This window comes from Mus caroli, chromosome 14 (assembly GCF_900094665.2).
Source record: "Mus caroli chromosome 14, CAROLI_EIJ_v1.1, whole genome shotgun sequence".
NCBI classification, from domain to species: Eukaryota; Metazoa; Chordata; class Mammalia; order Rodentia; family Muridae; genus Mus; species Mus caroli.
In genome coordinates this window covers 49,340,255-49,365,323 of record NC_034583.1, presented here as the reverse complement: position 1 = coordinate 49,365,323, position 25,069 = coordinate 49,340,255, and the positions used below count along the sequence as shown (strand labels likewise).

Below are 25,069 nucleotides of genomic sequence, written 5' to 3'. Positions count from 1 at the left end.
CTTGGCTTTTCAGATATCCCTATTCAGATATTCAGATATAAGTTACTCCTAATTTTAATTAAATTTTAAGAATTCTGTTCATAATACAAGCTGAGACACTGAAGAAGAGCAAAGGGACTCCTTAGAATGTCCTTACTGTTAACCAACACAGCCAAGAAGCCTCTCCAACATTTGTCTGACCTGAGAGCCATGATTGTGGGTGATATCTCTTCAGGCACTTACTGACACGTTCTTCCCAAGGAAAAGTATGGCAGAATCTTTTTTTTTTTTTCAATTTCTGAAGCTCCTATTCTAATGGGATTAGGTTGCATTGTCAAACACTTTTCTAAAGTCCTAAGGGCAAGCACAGAAGCATACTAGAAGGTTTGTTGTTTTGTTTGTTAAGTCGGGGGAGGGGTGTAAATCTTGGTTCTGGGATTCTGTTCAGACATTTCTAACCAAACTTCCATGATCAGGGTCCATTTTCTATAAGCCTGAATCACTGGATTTTGGGTTGTGCCCTAAAGAAGGACAGTGTGTAGTTATAATTTTCCCCCATTCCACTCTGCAGATGTGTAGACCACACAGGCACACACACACTGGAGGGGGCCTTGGTGGCTCACACATCCTTTGAATTCAGCTGGCACCTTGCCCCCACCACCATCACTTCATTGCTCTTGCGTGCACGTGACCACAGACTGTGCATCTAAATTTGGCACATTTCAAGGTCAACTGATGCAGCAAACAGACTCTGAGCTTGGACAGTCACCGTTGCCCATTCGTCTGTCCACAAAAAGAAAAAAAAAAAAAAAAAAAAAAACCTGTGCAAACACACTGCCTGTGCTCTCTCCAAGTTCATCAATCTTCATCCCAGAAGATTCCTGGCTGTTTCATCGAATGCTCACAGGAGGAGGAGGAAATAAGTGAATGTTGTTCCTCCAGGCCCTCTGTGCTCCCCCAGCCCTTCAATCCATTTTCACTGCATGGGTAAGCTATAAAGGCAGAGGCTGCGTTTTACATTCCGCTGGTTCACACAGGCAAAGAGTCTGAAGCACCTCCAAAATGGACATCGAGTAAAAACTACCAGTTTTCCAAAGTCTGTAATTATGTATTTACACAACGTACATAATCCTGTATGTATTTACATTCAATTACAGATTATCAAGTAAGTGACACAATATTTCGGTGTTAATGAGATGAAATAGGGAAAACACCACCGACTGAAGCCTTTTTTTTTTTTTTAATCTACAAAACAGGACCTGGCAGGGCAGGTTCCAACACTGACCTGGCATGTCCTTCAACACTGCTTGGGGACATTTGCATGACAGATGGGAAGGTGGTTCAGTCCACCCTGGCTAAGACTTTGACCAGGATGCCAGTGTTGGCACCAACGAGAGAGTGGTTTGGCTATCTGAGCATCTGCTTCTGAGCTGGAATCACCCAGCCCACAGTGGCGTGGGGCTGCCATCCAACAGGCTTTGTGCCTCTTATAGCAGGAACTGAACCTGATGCAAACCCGAGAGCTGGAAAGAATCCATCCACTTCCCAGGGTGATACACAGAAACCCTGAGCCATCTTCCCTCCCAGAATGCCTATTTACATAAATAGCATACATCAATATTTATTTATTTACAGACCATTACAGTTTATTGTACTGGTTACCAAAAGCAGACAACATTTTGCTTTTCAGAAAGGAAAAAAAAAAAAGTACCAAAACAAAGTCCAAAAAGAGACATTAAAGTAGCATTTTCTGGGAATATATGAAATTTTTTTCTGCACAGTTCTTTTTTATTCTTCTGGGCTGATTTTCTGGAACACCTGCTACTTTATGATTATTATTGGCTGTCTCCTAAAATCAATTTCTTCAGATATTACAGCTATGACATCCTACCAACCTAATTCTTTCCTATGGCCAAATGTTGAATCTTTTGCAGCAAAATAAAATAAGTGCTTTTGGATAAATGGAAATCTGAGTATGTGTACATTTTAGCAGCAAAGTGTTAAATAACAAACAAAAACACTGCTCAAAATTTACCGCGGCTCCTGTTTAGAAAGCGGGAGGAGGACCCAAAGAGCACACATTCGGAGTGCATCCTGATCTTTATCCTATTGACTGATCCACAGCGCGTCTGGCTCCTCTCTCTGTGACATCTCTCAGTTCCAAATACAAGTTCCTCCCTAATGCTCATCAGCACGGAAGATCGTCACACGCTCCAGCTTGGACCATAAGATGGCTACATGGATTTGCTCAGGACAGGAAGGCAGGCATTTCTAGACCACAACAGCTATCCCTTGCCAGTGACAACACTTTCGCTTCCCATCGAGAATGTGCATCCAAGCAAAATGAAGCCAGAATATTGCATCTTAAAATTAGCTGCACAAACTCAAACATATTTTTTTAGCTGTCACTTTCAATTTCCCCACGTCAACGAGCTAGAAAGTGAGAATGTGTTATAGATTTCTTTATTGCTTCAAGAACTTGGCTCTTTTCACCTTAGTATATAGTGAGAGAGAAATGGTCTCCCTTACCCAATGGAAGGATTTTGGCTATCAAATAAGTATGTGTATTCTTGGGCTTTTCAGCATATAATGTTATAAAAGGGTTGTAAACAGTGTTCTATTTAGTACCCACTTCTCTGAGAACTGCTGGAGTCCAATTCGGAGATGAAGCAGAGGCAGCGGGTACAGTAACCCCTCTAATGTCGTTACTGATGAAGATTTATTAGTTTCATGTTGCCAGTTTAACTTGAAGGGTACTAACCCCATGTGATTATGACAGTTCACACCAAATGCCATCTCCATTAAAAATGTTATAGTGAGCCCTAGGGTCCATGTAGAATTTCATATTTGATAGCCAAGACACAAATAAAATGTTTACAAGAATGATCCCAGTCATCTAATTTTTGCCTCAGGAAAAGAAAACAAAGAAAAGAGAAAAGCAAAGAAAAGCAAAGAAAAGCAAAGCAAAGCAAAGCAAAGCAAAGCAAAGCAAAGCAAAGAAAAGAAAAGAAAAGAAAAGAAAAGAAAAGAAAAGAAAAGAAAAGAAAAGAAAAGAAAAGAAGAGAAGGAGGCTGAGGAAGTCGAAGAGGAGGAAGAGGAGGAGGAGCTACGTAAATGGCTTTTCCTCTCCCTTGGGAATTTTTAATCAGTGCCATGTTTGATGTTAGCCCTGTTGTCACAGAAGTGGGCTGAAATTTAAAACGCATAGTCATTGCTTAGCTTTGGTACACTCTGCAATAGATTAAAACAAGTAAGACATACACCAACCCTCATATGTTCCAACCGCCCAGTTACACTGAGAGACTGAATTACGAGAGAGGAAAATTACAGACACGAAATGAAGGGTTGAAACCCAGTTTATCTTTAATCCTCTGGGATAAGCTATGAAACAAGCAGTCTGAAGAGTGACTCCTCAGTGTCATGAGCGATGTGCAGAAGTTTACAATAATATGGGCACAAAATAGATTGTCGCCTTTAGTACATTAGGGCCATTAGAATTTCTCGTATACCTACTTGCATGAAGTTACCACAGGTTCATAGCAGACTGCCATTTAATGCCTACAGAGCCTAAAGCTTCCAAAATGCCTATCTGGCCTGTACATATTTCATTAAAAATAAACTCTATATAATAAATAAATATATAAAATAAATAAAATGTTGCCTTTGGAATTTCTATAAATAAATTTAACCTTTTTTCTTTTTTTTTTCTTTTTTTCCTTGTTTTTTTCTTTTTCTTTTCTTTTTTCTTTCTTTTTTTTTCTTTTAAACTAAGAGGTCTTTGCTTTAAATTCACTGGGCTATGATACCAGCGAGAATGAACTGATAGTCTTTTTAAGTGAGACTGCTCTCTCCACGCCTGTGGAAAGGCAGTGTTCCCTTGAGCAGGCCACCAGCCAAAAATCCTGATGAGTTGAAGTATGGCAGCTGTGCTGATATAGAATGAAGTTCAACTGATCAAAAATGTAAAAGCGTGTCTATTTCCCAGCATGCATCAGGCCATTGTCCTCGTGGCGCGCTGCAGTCCCCTCCACTCACTCATGCACTCATACCCTCTCCCATAGCCTCTCTCCCCTGCTTTTGCAATAAATCAAGCAAGTGGCCCTAGGCAGCCCTCCAGGAGGACCAGCCAGTAAGTGCAGAGCAAATTGGCAAGTCCTCATCCAAGCTTCCATCATTCATATGCATGCGACAAAGTTTGGCAACAGTGGAGCTGAGGTGACGGCACTGCTAATCAATAAGAACCCACCGCATGAAAGCATTTATAGTGGTTATGTTTTAAGGGCTCAAGTGAAGACACTGTCTTTGTCAGCTTTGGCTTAGAATATCCTTATATAGTTCAGGTACTTTGTCAGGGTCCACTGGTCTAGGTAAAAAATGTGTAAATTTCTGGTGCCGTTTAGTCCTGGTCCCTTCTCTTGGAGTCCCATCCTTATTTAATGCAACATAGTATCTCCTTCCGGTGTCCACATGTTTATAGAGGTTGGAAGAGTAAGTGTTGTACCAGTTCTCTTCAAACTGTTCTCTGAACACACATTCCTGTGTTAGTTTTTCCTGTAAAAAATAAAGGGAAAGCAAATAAATAACATTGCAAAATGTAGCTGCCTCATTAAAAAGCAATATTCTCCATTATTATACACAAGTTGAATCCCCATTACTCAAAAATCTTTGGACCAGAATAGTCTTAAACTGCTTTTTTCAAATTTTGGAACATTTGCCTTGCATAGTAAGATATGTAGGATATGGGACCCATATCTAAACACAAAGTTCACTTATGTTTCAAATATATCATCTACAAATAGCCTGCAGGTAATCTTGCATCATATGTTTTCATTAAAATGCCTATAATATGGAGTTTTCCACTTGTGACATCATGTTACTGCTGAAAAAAAAAATGTTTAAATATGGGGACATTTCACAGTTCAGAATTCCAAATCAAGGATGTTTGAGCCATATAAGCCTAATAAAATCTTTTTTTTTACTTTAAACTTTATTATTTTTTTTAAAAGTTGCAAGCAAAAAAAAGTCACACATGGAAATTAACAATAACCAAAAACTTCATGATTCATTGACCCTCCTTATAGTTATGTGTACTGTCAGAATGGAAGCTCTGAGGATTCACACTGGCTTCTGCACTTTCACTATCAAATAAATTTTATATATTTACCCACCACCAAGAAGGAAAACAAAAATCCATCTTTAACTACTTCAATGTACTTTGCAAAAACTGTTTAATTCTATCAAGTTAATGACATTTGAATTTCTTATTTAAGATAGTTAAAACACAAAAGATTCTAAACAATTTGAGGGATAAGAAAAAATATTGAATTTTTTTTTGGTAATATTCATTAGTTTTTCCGTGATCTAGCTAGACAAAGTGGAAATGTCAAGGATAAAATCAAGAAAAAGGCACCACCTTGATGAATACAAAATTTAACATAAAAAACAATTTGCTGGCAAGGACTAAATACTTCTTACTGAGTGTCTCCCACATGCTAGTCACTATACCCAAAGGACAACTGGTCCACCATTTGGATGGTGACCCCCTCTGGGAGGCATTTGCCCAAGTGGACGCTCTAAGAAGCATCTCATTGTTAACAGATTTTTATACAGGACTTGCAACATCTGTAGTGTTAACACTGAGTGACACCTTGAAACATTCCGTGGCATGGATTACATTCTAAAGCCTTCAACTCAAGCTTCAGTATGCATGTACTTGCCTGAGGCATGTCTTTAACCTCTTCCCTTTAAAATTCTGACCTCAAATTTTACAAAATAGAGATCTTCTTAAATCCCTGGGAGACCCAGTAGTGGCAGTGCACACCTATAATGCTAGCACTCGGTGGGCATAGGCCAAAGGATCTCTGAGTTCAAATCCAGCTTGCTCTACAGAGTAAGTTCAAGGACAACCAGGGATACACAGAGAAACCCTGTCTTGGAAATCAATCAAACAAACGAACAAACAAGCAAAATCCAATTCCTGGGAGAATTCTAAAGCAGGCCACTCTCAGTGCACGCTTTAAGATGTCCATTGCACCTTGGTATACCCAAAGGATTGGCTTCCAGACATCCCACAAAATCTGTGGATGCTCAAGTCCCCTTACATAAAAGTAGTGTGCTTACACAGAACCTATCACATCCTCCCACAGGCTCTAAACGACCTCTAGATAACTAATGATACCTAATACAGACAAATACAACATGAGTAACTGTGTAGTGGCATTGAGGACATAGCTTCCTAAACCGTGCGATGTGGTCCCATATAGGATCATGCAACTGAATGTGCAGGTCACAAAGAGAATTAATAACTGTAAAGGTCTCCAAATGGGCAACAACCAAAACTAATTCAAACTCAAATTCAAAGTGAAGATGAGGTGCTTCTGGTAGCATGTTCCCACATGATGTCACAGGACCTCACTACACCCTTGCTCTGAACAGCACATCATGCTGTCAGCCACACAGGGCCACCCAGCATCACCTGAAGCACCTTGCCTCAGACTGGAGACTCTTAAATCCAATGAACTGTAATGTTTTCACCACGCAGAAAAACCTTTTCTACTCTTGTAAAAACAAAACCAATTAATTATGAGAAACAAAAACTTTAATATTTTCCACTTTAACATGTAAGTTTTTCAAATTAGAACACCTTCGGAACGTATTATGTTAGAATGTTCGATTTTAAAAATTATTTATTTGAGTTTCATAAAACCTGAGTTGTTGACATCTGTTTTATTAAAAAATATATTTTGGGTTGAGATTAGAATAGAATTTCCAAAAATTTCTAAAATGATCTAAACATTCTTTTGACATTTTGTACGGTATTTATGTTAAGCAATGTACTTAGCACTGATGCTTATAGAATCAGAATCTTGATCACCTCTGGAAAGCACTGAAAGTGGTCTATATATGTGCATCAAATATTCCACCAAGGTTTAAGTCAGTGTCAATGTAAATGAGCATACCCACTTCACTAGCATGCAAACTGATTTCATCTTTACATAAAGGCAAGAGAACTATTTTAAATTTTCTTTGTGATGTATTATTAGCAAGTGTTTGATTTGTGTACGTAATGTGTGTGCGCATGCACGCGCGTGTGCACACACACACACACAAGCATTCATGAGTGGGGAAGGTTTAAAGCCCTGGTTTAGGGAATAATGACAACAGTAAATGTGTGTGTTGAGGGTTTGCAATCCACAGAGAGTTGGATCTGCACACGTACATCCTGTGAGTCAGAAGAGAGAGCCATAATGCTTTCTGTCTTGACTGAGGGAATATTTCCAAACACAGTAAAATAAAAACAAATCTTCTAGCCCACTGACTGATTCCTGAATTAAATAGAAGCACCCCCTTATTTCAGAGATGGCAAGGGGAAAATGAGTCTCAATTATACATTCCCACTGCAAGAAAATCTCTGTCTTCTTAAATGTCCTCCCTTCCTCTCCCTGAGCTCCATGAAAAGTGCAGTCCCTTCCACCCTCACAGTATGGAGATCACACAGCCACGGCGAGAAATGACATACCCAGTACATGCCACTCCACAAATACACTCTGGGCAGAGGTGTGCGACTGAGGCTACTCCGGGTGAAGGGAAGAAAGACAACTTTCTACCTCTGGTTTTATTACTGCTCAGTTGAAACCTTTAAAATCAATATCTTTCTAGCTAGCTATTTTAAAACGAAACACTAAGAGAGCTCTTGAATCCTTTCTGCTGGGCACATGCTGGTTGCTGTCCAGATGGGAAAGTTCATGAAATCAGGGAACATGATGCTGGCTAGACTCTGCTCCAGACGCAACACTACTGTGGCGAACAATGATGGTGACACCTCAGACTCTCCTGATAGCCATGCTCTGGTAGCTGGACCTGACTGTCACGCTCACCAAATTGACAAATATAGGCAAGAAGAAAATCACCAAGAGGCCAAAGATGAAGCATTCATGAAAGTGTGTAGCTACAATCGCCTCATGCCCTCAAAGTACCCTGTGAATATCCTCTTGGTCAAAACTGTCATCACAAGGATGTCTTCAGAACCAGCTCTGAAACACAAACAAGGCCAGACAGGAGGCCAAGGTCAATGCTGAGCAGAGGCACAAGATGAGCAGGAACAAAGCTTGAGCTCTAGAGGTGTGGTTTTTGTTTCCAGCATTACAAACAGGCAAAGGTGACTTTTAAAATTATGGCTCCGCTCTTGTCCACTTGACACCTTGAACAAGTAAAAATAAATAAATAAATAAACAAATCAGACCCACAGGCTCTGTGGACACACATCCAACTAATGGCAGACTGAAGTTATTTGGAGTATCATTTACATGAGGACCAAACGTGTTACTATAGATGCTCCTAGAGCATTATGCAAAGATGACCTGCAGGAAGGAATGTGTAGTGTGTGTGCAATGCGATGGCGTTTTATGTAGGAGACCTGAGCATGAGCATATTTGGGTATGTCAAGGGTATCCTAGAACTAATTCCCTACAGATTCTGAGGGACAACCGTCATCGAAAACAGATAGGGTCATTTAATAGTCTTCTGTCCCTGTCATTCAGAACTTGAGGGCACACAGCACACTTTACATATCACCAAAATACTGATGCCCTTTTATATCCATATATTAAGCATATGACTTAATAGACTAAGTTTGGTAAAAACCAAATGGAGAGACCCATCTTCTTCTCCCATTGGTAGAAAGCCATGAGGGCAGAATGGAAAAGGACAGAACTTTACAGAATTAGCCAACAGTTCCACACAAGGCCTGCTGTGCCTCCTCTCTTTGTGGTTCTTCATTTACATTTCTTGGGGGCAGGGAGCTCACACTGTGGTCCATGTGTATAGATAAGAAAACAACCTGCATTCTCACCTTCCACCATGTGTGTTCAAGGGCCTGGAGACTGAACTCAGGTGGCCAGTCTTGGTAGCAAGTGGCCCACTGAGCCATCTTACTGGTGCCTGGTCTCTATCTTAACCCAAAGGCCTAAGACATCCTCCAATAGCTCTTACCGGCTTCCTCATCAGTATTCTTCCAAGTGGCTGAAAAGCATCAGCAAGGTTTTTGGTGTTATTTTGGTTTGGTTATTTGGGTTTTGGGGTGTTTGGAATCAAATTCGGGCCTTGTACATTCCAGGCAAGTATTCTACTGCTAAGCACCCCCCTCCGCTCCCCTTCCTCCCCTACCTCCCCCACCCACCGGGAGATTTTTAACCAAGTATCACTTCATCAGACAAAATTGTGTTCTATAGGTTGAAACAAGGGAAAGTAAAAGAAAAGGGTCAGCCTGTTCATACCGGGTTCACAGGGACAAAGCAGATGGGAGGAAGGAAGCCTCATCCATAGCACCTCCCACACACATGGGCTGCTCCTACTGATGCAACTTGAGGAAGCTCAGCCTTGCAGGGGCCTGGGATGCACAGCAAAGAGCAGTGTTCCACTCCTGTCACCTGTAAATCTAGAAGGGGCTTCAGGACAAGTGCAGCCACCTCTGCACTGAGAAGCCGGCCTGAGCCTGACTATCCCCCACACATGTTCCTTCATCAGAGTCCTTGAGACAAACGACAGAGGAGTGCATTCAAGCAAGCAATCGGTATTTCACAGTTTACTTCCATCTGTACAGCCATCCCCTCCCAAGCAAGTTAATTCCTGGCTAAAAGGAAATTCAGGAAATGTTCTAAACAATTTTTTTCATTGATGAAATGGAATAAAAAATAGAACTAGATGCTAAGACTTCAGGGGTAGGAAAAATGGGGCGGGGGGCGGGAAGTATGGATTCAGATTAGGGGTTTTATCTCTCCACTGGAAATGGACCAACAAATACTGCAAAGTAAGTCTTTTTTAGGAAATACAGAATAATTTCTCCTTGTTGGGAGCCATATTTTAGGAGCAGTTCCTGCTCGATCTGTCCGTAGGGACACAGCTGCATGGAGGCCTTTCTTACGTCAGAGACAGGCCACAGGAACATCAACTGGGAGAGCCTGGGAGAGATGGGTCACACTCTGGGAGAGTCTCCTCAACTTCACCCCTCACTTGCTCACTGAGGAGGCTCTGACAACCGTTTATGTCCCTTCCCAAGTCTCAACAGCCTTATCTTTAAAAGGTTAGGCCAGGTAAGGCAACTCTAAACAGAAAATCCAAAATGTGTCTAGTGTCTGAATTTTGGGGACACGGTGTCATCCTTCATGAAATTTCCTATGTCAGAGTGTTTCCGGTATTTCATTAGGAATGTTCAACTCTACAACTCTACAAATACTCCAGAAACTCTTGTCCAACACTTATTGTGAATGTTCTGCCTATAGTAAGGACCCTGAGAGAGTGTGATAACAAAGATACCATCAGAGAATAGGGCTAAGTTCTAGGAAGCCCTCAGTAGCAATGGTGTCCTTGATGTTCTGTGAACATCAGAACCTCTCAGAAATGAAGCAAGTGGAATTAAATGGAGCACGTGTCATTTCCAGTTCCCTGTGTAGGCAGTAAGCCCGAAGGTGAGCTGATGCATCGTCATCAGGACCATGGCCTCCTGCCTTGCGATGGCGAAGGCAAGGGTGCAGGACATTTCCAGAAGCCCCACTTGAAGCCACCCTCCCTTGGGACCTGACTGTTTCTGCTTCTCATCTCACACTGATGATCTTGGGGTTCCTAGAACTTTGTTCATGTGGGACATGGGGTGCCATTTCCAAGGGCCACCAACCACTAGGGCTGTCACCTGAGGCAAGAGCTAGCTGCAGCAGCTGTGTTCAAGAATGGAGTCCCCTGCGTTTCCTTCTGTCTCTCCCACAATGTATAATGTTAAACTCACACACTGTTAGTTTTGCAGGTGAAAGAAGAGGAGAGCAAAATGAAGCAGAGAGCAGCATGAACAAATTTCTACATGGCCAGAAGATTCTCATCACACATTTTAAAACTATGAAAAATTCCTTAAAAAAGTATAGAAAGCAAAGAAGTGGAACTAACATTTGCACAGTTCAATTGTATGGCTTTCTCTCTCCCAGGCATTTAGCACTGTTCATATTACATAAGACTTCCTGGGAAACCCAGATAACACGGTGTTTGTTCAACTTTTAAAACAGCCTAACCCCTCAGACATTTTCCTGGTGGCCAGCCCAGTGGTCATACAGCAGAGGATTCAGCAACTTCAGGTAAGTGAGGGAGGTCACACAGACACTGAACTGTTAAACCAACCGTGCACCTGCCATAGCACTCTGAGAAGCAGCCTTCAATCAAAATTAAGACTTTCATTGAAAAATCAAACAGCTTCCCTACACCACGTACATATCTCAGATGATCTCTCCCTTCCCCTGGGGATCAGGCCGATGTGCGATCTCTGGTTTAGGCAGACTGACAAGATTGACAGGTCATGTCTTTATAACTACTTAGCTGAGACAAATGTTTTAAGTTATGTATTTTTATTCCAAAAAAAGTATCTTTAATTAAAAATAGATAAATGCAAATTGGAAAACTAGGGGAAAATGTCTTAACCTGTCATTTTACATGTGTGCAGAAGGGGAGTGCGAGCCTTCAAACTGTACACTTTTTAGAATTATAGAACACAGATGTTTTAGAACTCACCACATGTTTCCAATGCAGACAGTTTATAGAGTATTCCACTATAAAGTGATCAATTCTTGTTTTATTGTATTTCCATGTTTTAAATTTTTTTTAGATTATTTAACTATAGCTGTTTATGGCATACCTATCTTTGAACTATTGGATTTTATCACTAGACTTGGGTGGAGAATGTGGATTTAATTCAAAAGTCTACTAAAGTCCATGCTTTGGAACAAAATCTGGTGAATGTTAGCAGCTATGGAAACCTCTTTTCATTTCATGTCATCAAATTCTGAGCAATGGGGAAAACTGAAATTAAAACTTCAAAACCTTTACCATTCCTGTCAAAAGCAGAGTATGAGATAATATCGTGAAATTTCAGTACAGCCCAGAGGACGCCCAAGCACACTTTAGGACACAGACTCATCTAGACACTAACTTAAAATGTTAAGACAGCGTGGAAATAGGTAACTCACACAGGCATTATTATGCTCAATTTGAGTCTATGCCCCTTTTAAAAAAGAAAAAAAGAAAAAGAAATTAAAGATATTACAACATTTAAAACAGAACAATGTTTCTTGTTGCAAATATAGAGACTTATGCTATTTTAAAACATGATTTCCACATGAATGTATGGCAGGGCCTTAACCACACTATGTAAATTACTCCATTCCACTTCTGGGTCACTTAAACAGCCGGCTGCTAGGCTGGAGCAGGGAGACTGCATGACAATGACTTAATTGCAAAGCTCCTGAACGTTTCCGGAGCTAATGACTCTGCTGTAGTCATTCATTCTCATATCTAATGTTTGTTACAGTCGAGGTATTTAAACCTCCCTTAACCACAATGACTCTTTCTCATTAATAATACAGCAGTAAAGCCTTAATGGGAGCTGTTGCCAGGACCAGGGCGATTAAATATAATGACTAAAGGACCATTAATAAGAAGCCAGGTCTTTTAACTGCTCTCTCCTGGGAGAAGTCCCCAACTAGATAGAAACGGAGTGGGAGGGCACCTTCTCTGATATTGTCAGATGCTCTGATTCAGATCCAACCCCCATGTGCCCATGACATACCTCACCTTAAATCCTGTTTCTCAAAACCTCAGTAAATTCCCCACCATTCTGCATAGATCTGCCTGCATTTCATAGTCTTGACCATCTTCATTACCTCTGGAATTATGGGAACAATGGAGTTGGTTGCATCCAGGTCAATATGAACAGGCAAGTTTTCTTTTTGCCTTATCAAAATATATCAGGAATATATGGGGAAGGAGAGGAGTGAGGAGATGGCTGACCAATCAGTAAAAGTCACAGATATGCAAGAGGAAAGCTGCACGAGGGCGGTCAGGAGGTAATAAGAGTACACTGTATACTTCAAAAAGCAAAAGGGAAAGATCTTGGTACTTCACCAGAAGAAATGGTACATGTTTGAGATAAATGTGTTTAACCTGATTTAAATAGCACACACCAGACTGGGGGATGCCTACTTATTAGCATGCACAAAGCCCTGGGTTTAACATCAATAACATGAAAATGAAATAAATTAGTATACAATGTATTCACATACCCTCTAAATATGTGCACTTTTTATATTCTTATGTATTGATTAACATATAAATTTAAGCCCAGAATAAATTTTTATCTGGTGGTTTTACATCTATGACAGTTACTTGAGAAACCAAGGTGAAGGTATAGCTTATGCCCAGTGATTCTAGGTCTGCTTAGATAATACAGTGAGATTCTCATCTCAACACATTTAATTAGTTAATGTTTAATTAAGTAATAAATTTAAATATAACTTTAAATGTCTTCATGTATTTTAATTCTATAAAATATATATGGAATTAATAATGACTATAACCTCTGCATTCTTCCCATACCTAAAAGAAAAAAGACAGAAAAAGGAAACAAAAGTTTGTCCTTTCCAGATTAAAACTTTCCAGAGAATCAGGCACAAAGTCCCACCCTCACCAAGAAACTCTCTGCCATTGGTACCTGCTGGAAGAGGGCAACCCTTTCCTCCAATGGAGTTGACACTGGGTATAGAAACCACACCCCAGGGCAGGCCCCACACCCCAGGACAGGCTCCATGTCCATGAGTAGTTTTTCAACACAAGACAGACTCCATGATTTTTGAGGGCTTTATTCTCTTTTTCCTTTGCTATGGTTTGGTGGGTTTGTTTTATCTTGTAGAGTTTTGTTTTGCTTTGCTTCCTTTGTTTTTCTAGGAGGAGTTAAGAGAGAAAGAGGTAAGGATGTCTGAAGGATCTGGGGGAAGGGAAAGAATATCATCAAAATATATTTTATGAAAAAAATTAAAAGTGTAATTTTAAGAAACTAAGACAAAAATCACCTCCTCAGAATCAAGTTACTTCAGGATTTAGGAAGTGATCAAGGACCTCGTCTGAATCTGGATACAAGCACACACAGAAACATGTATGCAGAGAGACTGAATGTGCATACACACACAAACACACACACATACACACATCTTCCATGTGTCGCGCTTGCTCGCCATGTGGTAATAACTAAGCTGCCAAGGACAGATCTGCTCTGCCAAGTAGGACGAGCAAGAGTGTTTGGGGGGCCTTCCTCAGGAGCTGCTTACAGAAGTAAATCTTTGTTTTAGCCAATCACACAACTCATAAACTTCCTGCATATTTTCAAAGAGGTATTCCCACAGAGAAATCCTTGCTCCGCACAGAACAGAATACGAATTTACAAAGTTTGCTTTTTGCTTTCAGTGGCATTTGGGCAAGTGCTAACGCACAGCTGATGTGAATCCAATTCTCCTACAAACACACCCATAGAAAAAGTTGATCGAATTTCCTTTAAGGTCTAAGTTGGAAAATAAATCATAGGACACATTTTTCACTGAGGACTACACCTGGTATGAGTCAATCCAATGTATTGTCCAATGTATCGTCCAATGACCATTTAAAACACACACAAAAGATGCGTAAACGCTATAAATACATCAATGAAATGTTCTTTGGTGGGAACTGAAGACAAGATGCCCTTGGAGGGCCAATGAAGGACAATGAAGAAAAACAAAGCTAAGCAGCTGAGAGGTAAGTAAGGGAAAGAGGGAGTCAAGGAGGACACCAGACAAACACAGAGGAGTCCACCGACTACTTAGTGTCTGTGATAATCATCAGATAGTTTGCTGGGAGGTGGAGTCCAAACGTGAAAAATGATGAGGCTTTCCAAGATAAACAAAGCAATTTGAATCCAGCATACGGTTAGCAGAAATAAAGAAAATGGCTTGGAAGATCAGTGGAGCCAATGACAATGTAAGCCCAAAGATAAATTCTGAAGACCTAAAAAATACACAGAATTTCCCCAGGAGAGGCATGTGCTTCCCAGAAACATACACTCCTGAAGCTGACCAACAAGGCTATGATTTATTTCTCTGTAAAACAGGGACATTGTACAAAGAGATTTCAAAAGTCCTTTTTCTATCAGGACCCGCAATCCCAGTATTAGGGATAGAAGCCAGTGCTTCTCAGAATGGTAGATGTTAAGTTCCATACCCACTGCACTGCACCCAGCCCTGAGAGACCCAAGACTATGATTGAGTCTTAGGAACATCAGAATGCTATTCGTGATAACTGCAGGGACATATTGAATAGGAAACGAAGAGAAACTTCCAAGGGGCTGGAAAATAGACAAAGAAACCAAATAGAATGTGGTGGCTGCCTCGGTGCCTGTTTGAGGGGAGGGGCAGCAGCCCAGAAGTGCAGGCTGCAAGCTATCTGGAGGACAGGGCTGATACTTCCAGAGATGAGCCAAAGGCAGAGAAGGGGCAGCCACTTTGTTCTGGGGTTCTCCACATCCCTCAGACTCCCCTTCCATTGTCTGTCTTCTTCCCTACACTGGCTTCAAGGAACAGAGGTCCTAGTGGAGCTGTTTCCCTGACCAGTGAACACTTGCCTAAGAGAACTTAAACCCAGGAGAGTGTAAATGGTTAGCAATATGTAGACATGTGGTGTGGGTACAAGGCAAAGAAAGGACACCACCAATGAGAGCTGATGATGCTAGGGACCCTGGCCATTCTGTGGTAGCTCCATGGGACTCCTGGATTTTTGAAACACCTCTAACTGGAGCTTGGCTGCGTCTGGCACCCCATCCCACCCATACCCACAAACAGTCCTCTTCAGACTGGAAGGGAAGGGAGTCTGTCCCTGGTACTCTTCCAGCTCCTGGGATGCCCAACTCCTGGTTTCCACAGACACTTAGTCCAGACTCCTCTAGAACCAACTCCTTCTACCCAGCCTCATTTTGTGGCATTTAAATGACCGTCCTTTTCTCCACACTTGCAGGACTGTGTCAAATTCTCGTGGGACCCCTCTGCCTTCTACTGTATAAATGAACTTACTTCCAGATCTAACTGGGACTACCATGACTAACTAGTCACCCTGTTATTCTAAGACCCCAAACACATACTGTGGGGGTGAGGAAGTTATTCTCTTACACTTTCATATTACAGTTCAGCACTGGAGTCAGGCAGGACTGGAACCCAGAGACAGGAACTGGTGCAGAGGCCATAAAGGAATGCTGCTCACTGGCTTGTTCCTCGTGGCTTGCTCAGCCTATTTTCTTCTTCTTTCTCCTCCTCCTTCTCCTCTTCCTCCTCTTTGTTTCTTCCTCTCTCGTACAATACATTCCAATTGCAGTTTCCCCTCTCTCCATCTTTCCAAGTTCACCACCACCTCCCCTACCCCCAGATCCACTCCTCTTCCTTACCCATTCAGTAAAGAGCATGTCTCCAGGGAAATCAATTGAACATGGCATAACAAGATGCAGTAAGACTAGGCACAAACTCTCATATCAAGGATGGGCGGGGCAACCCAATAGGAAGAAAAGGGTCCCAAGAGCAGACAAAAGAGTCAGAGATACCCCGACTCCCACTGCTAAGATTCCATAGGGGCTTTTTTTAAATGTGCTGTGCTGAGCAAGGTAGTTCATACCTACCATTCCAGCACTTGAGAGTCAAGAAGATTGTCATGCATTTGAAGCCAACCAGTCTCAAGGAAATAAATAAATCATTTTAAAATAAATGTTAGAAAGTATTTGATTTTGGTAATTATTCTGGGTACTGTGAGAACCCAGTGAATTCACCAATGTGTAAATACTAATAACCATGGCAAAGAAAATAACAAAGTAAATGAAATACCTAATGAAAGAAATTCATTTAAGTAAGTAAAATAATACTACCTACATCTGAGAATAAACTATTGGCAGGGGAAATGATTCAGTTGATAAGCGTACTAGCCATGCAAGCATGAGGGCCTGAGTGACTCCCCAGGACCCAAGGAAGAGCCAGGCATGACACATGCCTGTAAGCCACGCCCTGGAAAGCCCTGAGGCTTGCCATATCAGTGAGATCCAAACTCAATGAGAAATCCTGTCTAAAAAACTAAGATGGAAATAAAAGAAGACACCAGATGCCAAACCCTGGTATATGTGTTTGTGTGTGTACATATACACACACATTAATAAACTATTTAACATTACTCTTTAAACATTGCTTTTTTTTAAAGATCTTTAAACATTGGTGTTATGGCTCATATTAAGTATAATTTTACTAAGTCATGAGTCTTAACCTTAGAACTCAACTTGCGAGAACACAAGGTATCATGTCTCTCATGCAGTAAGATGCCACAGAGGGCACAGACACAGCTCTGTCACATGGGTTCTTGAGGAACACTAGGGAACAAGGGTAAGCTGAGCAGTAGCATAGCCAGTGCTAAGCTGGTCACATCACAGGCACTGTCTCCTCCCATGGGCATAGCATTGCGCTATAGTGACTGTCATCAGCCCTTGCTCTAGCCTCAGCTCAGGAAGTTAAGAACACTGACCAACAGTTGATGGTTGCTAGGGCAGTGGGAGTCATTTTTCCCAGTGATGTAGCCACTAGGAAGAGGCTATGCTCCAGTAAATAACCTCCCATTCATGCCCATACAGATAACCCTATTAAATTCAGGGGCCACATTAAATACGGGAGTAAGGAGGAGACTTGTTAGGAAGAAGAAAGGGTTTAGCAGAGTGAAAGGGGATCGAGAGAGGATGCTGGGGTAAGTATGATCAAATATGTTATATGTTTGCATGAAACTATCAGAGTATGTGAATGAATGAATGAATGAATGACAGAACACGACCTATATTTGCAAAACTGGTGAACAGCAGGACTAAGACTCCAAGCCTAAGGCTTCCACTCCTCCATGCTTACTGTCCATGTTCTAAATGCTCATAATGAAAGCACAGACCAGAACCTCCCATAAAGCCCAGCAAACGGAAACCAGTTTGAAAGGTAGAAAGAAAAAGGGGGTACAACGCAACTTAACATAACCAGAACACAGTACCTGAAACATTGTAACTTGTGTGGGGAAAGGATACAATAGTGGGAACAGGATCTGAAACACTGTAACTTGTGTAGAAAATGAAAGAACTGAGGGCACAGGAAGCAAGGAAGAGAGTGGGAGACAAGAAGGAGAGAATGGAAAGAAAGGGAGCTTCCTTCCGGTGGCCAGTGCCACAAGGCAGCCAAGCAGGCTACAGCCACTGTGTGAGCCAATCACATTATGCACCACCAGGAAAGAGACAGCCTTCCAGTGACCTTGGCCAGTCTGTTCTTTGAATTGGGTTTCCAGGACTTCTTCTAAAGGAGACACAAACGTCAATGGATATTTTAATGAGTAATTTTTAGAAAACAGATTAAGAGAAAGTCAACTGCTGTCTGGATTTTAAGCATTTATAGAAAGAAAAAAGATGACAGCTCTGAGTGTGTCCCTCCCACTTAAAGCCATAGCCTTGTGAAGCTGGGGAAGTCCTCTGCAGCAGGGGTGTGGAGAAGGCAAGTCTTTTTTCTCAGTTAGTGTCTCAGTGCCTCTGAGGCACACCAGGCCAACAAGCTGACAAAAGAGGCACAGCATGGACACATGGCCCTGCACTTCAGAGGCCACCCCAGGGCAATGGCTCTGACTTGACTCTAGTGGAGCCAGTTTTTCCTGAGGCTTTAAGGCATCTCCTAGATGGACCCCAAGGAAATAGAGAGGTAACCTCCTTCAAGTAGCTATGATGCTGACAGGAAGACCCTCCAAGTGTCAACATGGAAGCCTCTGGCATCAGCTGAGGTAAGCAGAAAGAGCACAGCCAGCAGCCAGTGATTCCAAGCGCCCGCAGCCTCTCTCTGCCAGGAACACCTGCCTGTCTCCTCACAGTCCTCTCTGCCAGGAACACCTGCCTGTCTCCTCACACTCCTCTCTGCCAGGAACACCTGCCTGTCTCCTCACACTCCTCTGCCTCAAGCTCCTCCTGCAAAATCCCCAGAGCTTTGCTTTTTAATTGTATGAGAACATTTATTATACCGAATCATGATTCTTTTTGTTTTTATTGCAGTTTTGTTTAGTTATTTTGTGAGCCTGAGGGCACACATGTGCCACCGCAAAGATGTGGCAGTCAGAGAACAACTCATGGGAATCGGTTCTCTCCTTCTACCATGGGGTTCCAGAGATCAAATTCAGCCTGCAAGGCTTGGCAGCAAGTGCCTTTACCAGCTGAGCCATCTCTCCACCCATGTAATTCTTGCTTTCCATGTCTGATTCCTGAACAAAGCTATAGGTTCTTCCTATGACCCACACAATGAAGTGCAAACATGGCCACAATTGTACATCTGTCCAATGCTCACTACCCATGGGAGTTAACATCAGTAAGGTCTACTGGAGCCTTGAACTGGTGCTTCTGGGGAAAACACAGGGTGAGGTTCCCACAAGCTTCCAGCAACAGCATTTTGGTTAATCTGTCAATACATTCTATGTGTGCTTCTGTTTAAAGGCACTTACTTAATATACATTGCAGATTCATGACCATCTGACCCACAGCAACGTCACCAAAATCAAACATCAAGAAAGCCTCTCTAAAAACAAGTTTGCTTCACAGAACATATCATACACACCCGTTGGGGCTTTTATTAGCCCTAGGCAGCCCCTCAGCACTTGCTAAGGACATTTTATGGGGCAAAATTATCAACAAATGGCACAGAATAAAAAATTCACAACACTAAACAGATGCCCTGGGGAGAGGCCCAGACAAGAAAGCCAGGCTTGACCTTTGACCTCAGCTGGGAATAAGTGTGGAGAAGAGCCACTGCTTTCCCCTCTTCTCAGCACAGATCTGTAAATAAGCATGAAAATGAGACAAATGTAGATTTGAGGGTTATAAGCAAAATTTAGCAATTATGCAAATTCCACTGAAGTGCCTGGCTCAAATCAGCTGTGATGGGTGATCAATGTTCACTGAGATTTGAAAGAAAACCAGAAGTAACCAGAAGTGAGAAAGTGGATCCAGATGAGTGTGGCCGAGCTTCGCATAAGAGTGAAGGTGTGTGAGGAAACAGAAGTGTGTGAATGGAAGAGCGGGCAAAAGAGCGAGTGAGCGAGTGAGTTAGTGAGTCCGTGAATAGGAGAAGGAACAGATGAACACACACTGTGCAAACACGGTGAGAAATGGGTACTGATGATTAAGAATGTATTCACTGTGCAAGAGAGTAAGACTGAGCCCTTATTTGGAACCACGCTATCCCATTGCATCTAAAACGAAGAAGGATGTTCTGTGATTCCAGAGCGATATCAGCAGGCTCCACCTGAAGGTAGTTTGTTTCTGACGAGGAGTAGTACTGAGATGGCACTGACAAGCAGTGTCTGGATTTAGAAGGAACACGGGGTGGGAGGAGCAAGAGAACATGGACACAGGCTTGTGTCTCTACCACTGCCATCCGGCCATGCACCCCAACTCACACACAAACTGCACTTCCCCTGTATACACCAAGACTGGGGGGAAACAGGAGTTAGACAGCAAAGCACAGGAATGAAACAGCCAGCATGTAGACCTACTGTGTGTTTCAACTGTGTACAGAAGCTACTCAGAAACCAGTTCATTTTGAATCCTAGGGGTTGTCGTCAAATGCATTCTTTTAATCAAAACTCACTTACAAATGCAACCACTATAAAGTTCCCTAGCACTCTCTACCCAGAAAGAAATTCTTGCATTCAAATAAATAGTCAGGAACTCCAAAACATCAACTCTTTTAGTTCCGAATGGTTACTGAGAAATTAAATTCTAGGAAGAAAGGGAGGAAGTGCAGACAGGTAGGGAGAGGGAAGGGACAGGAAAGAGAAAGAATGTATTCACTCTACGTTTCCTGCATATCTTTTCACAGTTTAAAAGCTTATCTGTTTTCATTACTGAATAATATTGCATTATCTAGATGTACCGGAGTATTCTTAGGTCATACCAAAGCTTATTTATATATTTATCTGCTAAAGTATATCTTAGTTGTTCCTAAGTATAGAAAATTACAAATAAAACTGCTATAAACAAAAAGAAAAAGGGAAACAGATTTGGAATCTCACTGGAAATACATTCACATAATACTTATTAGGTGCCAACTACATTCAAGCCTTTGTTTTAAATATCAGGAGTAACTTGGGATACTAAATTAACCAAGCAATTGACTTCCCAGATCTTGGGTTTAGGCAGTGACAGGTTTATCAAAACTACTTCCCAAAACCATTCTCTCGAGCCTTCCCTAACCAGCATCTGACAGGAAATGGAGCAGAGGAACTTTGAGGACAGGATCGATATAGAACAGGAAACAGCAGTGAAATAGAAGGTAGGTGGAGGCAGGAGGCAGGAGGCAGGGCAGGTAGGGAAGGGCTCCTGTCCCTGGGAGGGCTCCTGACCTGAGGAAGACAAACCTTTCCCTACTATATCCCCTGGATCCAGCCTTTCAGAAGCAACTTGAGATTAAATCTCTCCCCTCTGGGATGTGACTTGGTGGCAGAGCATGTGCCTAGTATGGGCGAAGCCTGCATTCCACCTCCAGTACCACAGACAGGAATTAACAAACAAACTGAAATCCTCACAACACATGAGAAACCTCCAGGTCAGGTGCACCAACTCAGCCGCAACCCAACATGTCCTGAGTGAGCCTCAGTCAAAGTGGCTACTCTACCCTGCTCAATGGTGTCAATCTAACTAGAACTAAACCCCGGTACACAAGAGCCAAAGATGATTTCTTAGTACCTAAAGACCAGGAGTCTTGCCACAAAAGAAACACATGAGTCAGGACAGATAGTAGAAAAACATTCCTTCAAAATCCCATCTGTGGAAGAGCTACTACAGTCTCTGCCATGTGGCTAACTCTAAATACAATAGTATTTATTCTCACACACACACACACACACACACACACACACACACACAAATGGCCATATTTTTAACAGGGTGTATCATTTAACCCAAGCCAACCTTTAACTCTGTTTAGCCTCCTTCTACATGCTGGGATTACAGGCAGGTACTACCACACCTCCTTTTTAGAGTGCTAGGGTTGAACCTTGTACTTATCTAGCCTTTATTATATATATCTAGCAATAATCATACCAACTGAGATACATCCCCATGAACTCCTAACACATATATATATGTGAAATGAGATTCCCTGACTTACTCTACCTGTCACTTGCTATCTTGTGTGGTCTTAAGTTAGCAATTCATTAAAATCTCACTCCTCGTCTTTGACATAAGAACACTGAGAACTAAGATGATCCTCCAAAGAAATGCCCTTAATCAGAATTATTACTAAATTTCCTGAAAACTGCCCACGTGTTTATGAACCGTAAGATAAGGCTTTACTACTCAAACCATTGGCTGAAAAACCACCCATTCCCAGAGCATGTCTGATATTTGTTGACCATTCAACAAATGCTCCTCTCCATTTCCTTCCTGTGAACTGTATCTTTTCAAGGTTCTGAATGGAACATGTCTAAACATCTCCCATCAAAGGAATTTGAAGTGAGCCACCAGAAAAACGAATTGGTAAATTCAATGAGTGGCACCCTGCCATTTGCTAAGCTATACTGCTCCACGAATGCACAATGCTGTCCTGCTTGTTCACAAGCTGCCCCGTAGAGCAAGGGTCAAGGTAGAGAGACAGTCCAGCATGCCACGCCCCTTTCCTCTGGCCAGCCTTTCATATCTGCAGCCACATAGGAACGGGAAGACCTCAAGAAGCAAGCTCTAGAAGGAATTCAGTGAAAATGAAGGAGCAAAAGATAAAGGGAACAAACATCTCAGGATCCTGAGCTAACCTCACAGCACTCACGGACACAGACAGTCCTCCTTCCATGCCGGTGGGTCCTGCTTCTGTATGTTCAACCAACCACAGAACAAAAACATGCAGGGAAAAAAAACTTCTGTGTACTAACCATGTACAGACATTTCCCTAAAACAATAATAGTACAACTATTCCCATAGTATTTACATTGTAGTATTTATTACAGATCACCTAGAAATGGCTTAAAGTGAAAATGTATGTAGGTTCCTGTGCAAACACTATGCCATTTTATATAAAAGGCCTGAACATCCAAAGATTCTGGCATCCAAGGAGGATCCCGTAACCAATCCCCCATGAAAGGGATAGAAAACGTATTTGAGTCCAAAATGACCTTCGGTACTAAATGGTGCTGCTTTCCATGACAGGATAAATAGGAAAAGAGAAAGACCTACTTAGTCCTTGGTCCACTATATAGATTCTAACAAGTGAACACTAGAGAAGGTCACTGGGTCTCACAATAACTCAAATGGGGAGGATCAAGACAACTCCATCTCCATAACCTCAAGTGAACGAGCAGGCCAGCTGACCGTAAGCAAAGCTGAACCAGGGCTGACAAGGACCTACATCATCATAGTGAGAAGACATCACTGAAGTGACATCATCCAGACACTACACCACCACATCAATTTGTGGCCTATTGTTCTTATAGATCTGTATTAACATAAAGATGCCTTGGATTTCCACTGTCAAAGAAGTGTAAGTGTAAGGGAATCATACCCTAGTTTCATAGTTGTATGTGCACATAGTAAAAATAAAGTCAAGATGGGTTTCTCAGGATCTGAGATAGAGTCATTCCTCAGTACTCCTGAGTCCACACCTATGATCAAGTAACCACAGATCGATTTTGTTAAGCCTGTATCTGTACAAACATTTTTTTCTTGTCATTCTTCACTAACCACAATACAAATATCATCTCCATAGAATTTTGTGCTGTACTAAATATTATGGACAATTGTAGTTGTATACATTGTATCATGTAAAATAAGCTATCTGAAAATGACTGAAAGCCTACAGGAGCGTGTGCACAGGTTCGCTGCAGGCACCACACTACGTTACATAAGCAGAACTAAGCATCTACAGACAGCACTCTCTGTGGATGCCCTGGAAACAAATCCCCGACACATAACAATGGGCTTCGTGGGTTTTATGTTTTCTTCTTGTTGTTCCTTTTTAAAGCGATTGATCTGTTCCTCAGTTCTGGGGAAAAAAATGTGGCTGTGGGGTTACCTACACTGACCCTACAACATGGAGACATCATGCAAAAATCATCTGGCCCATATGTCTCCACTCAGAATCAACAAGCCCTCTGTCCCACGACTGTATTCAATTAAAAGGACATTTATGTTCATTGGAACTACAATTGGAACCCATTGTGCCTTGGCTATAGATTATATAGATTCAAAGAATCGGGTCCAACTGTATCCCTGGAAATACAACCAACATCTGTCTGACCAAGCACCTGAGTGAGGATGCTGAAGGAGGCCTCAAGACCTTCCGGCACCTGCTGAGCTCTGGGCCTCAGAGCCAATCATGTAGGTTCTGTATTGTTTTTATTTGGTACTTGAACGAGATGGCAGCCATGGAAAGACTGGATATTATAAGCTCACAGCCCCACAGCCTGACGCCCCAGCACACTGGGCTTCTGTGTATGAGGCTGAAGCAGGCTGAGAAATTGGGTCAGTGAACATTCACCACATGCCAACTGCACACACTGTGTGTGGCTGAGCCTCTGGGAAACAGAGTACTTATAGAGAGACTCTGGCTTCAAAATCTTTATCTAGGAAAAGACCAATAAGAATGAAATGTGAGGCCAGATATAAGCCAGAATTGCCAGCATTTCTCAGTCTGGTGCTGTCCCCTGGCTCACGGCTGCACTCGACACACTCCAGGTTAATTTAGTGAGTGCTGCCTTTTTCTAAACAGGAGGATCAAATGCCACCAGCCTTCTTGAAGCAGACTCTTTTTTTTTCAAAGCATTCTTTTTAATAGTTGCTTGTTATAATCAGTTATTCTTGATGTTTTAAAGCGCCTTGATAATAATCGGATAACTTAGATTAAACCTCTAACAGTAACAATCTGCGCCATAGCTCTAGTCTCTTTGAAATGAATAAAGGTGACAAATGCAAACTAGCACCCCTAGTTGTCGAGTCATGTGGAGACACATGCATGCACATGCATGTAATCTAATGTTCTCTCTAAATTTCAACCAGACAGGATTTTCGGATCTTTAGAAAGCTTAAGTGTTATACGCCCTAACCTGTCTTTCCACGCTTTGTTGAGACTTCTAGCTATCCCTCAAAATCCACTTTAAATGCTACAATACACATTTCCCAAGTACTTCTTTAAACACTCCTCTGTGGCTCCAAGACATTTAAGCATTCTTC

At 41.9% G+C, this 25,069-nt stretch overlaps 1 protein-coding gene across 1 annotated transcript in view; it reads right to left on the bottom strand.

Moving 5' to 3' along the window:
• Positions 1-1,084: 1,084 nt before the first annotated feature.
• Fgf9 (fibroblast growth factor 9) overlaps positions 1,085-25,069 on the bottom strand; it is a 40,828-nt gene continuing 16,843 nt past the window's right edge. Inside the window, exon 3 of the mRNA XM_021182064.2 lies at positions 1,085-4,530. Within this exon, the coding sequence (XP_021037723.1) occupies positions 4,285-4,530 (246 nt within the window). The 3' untranslated portion in view covers positions 1,085-4,284. The remainder of the gene's footprint in view (positions 4,531-25,069) is intronic.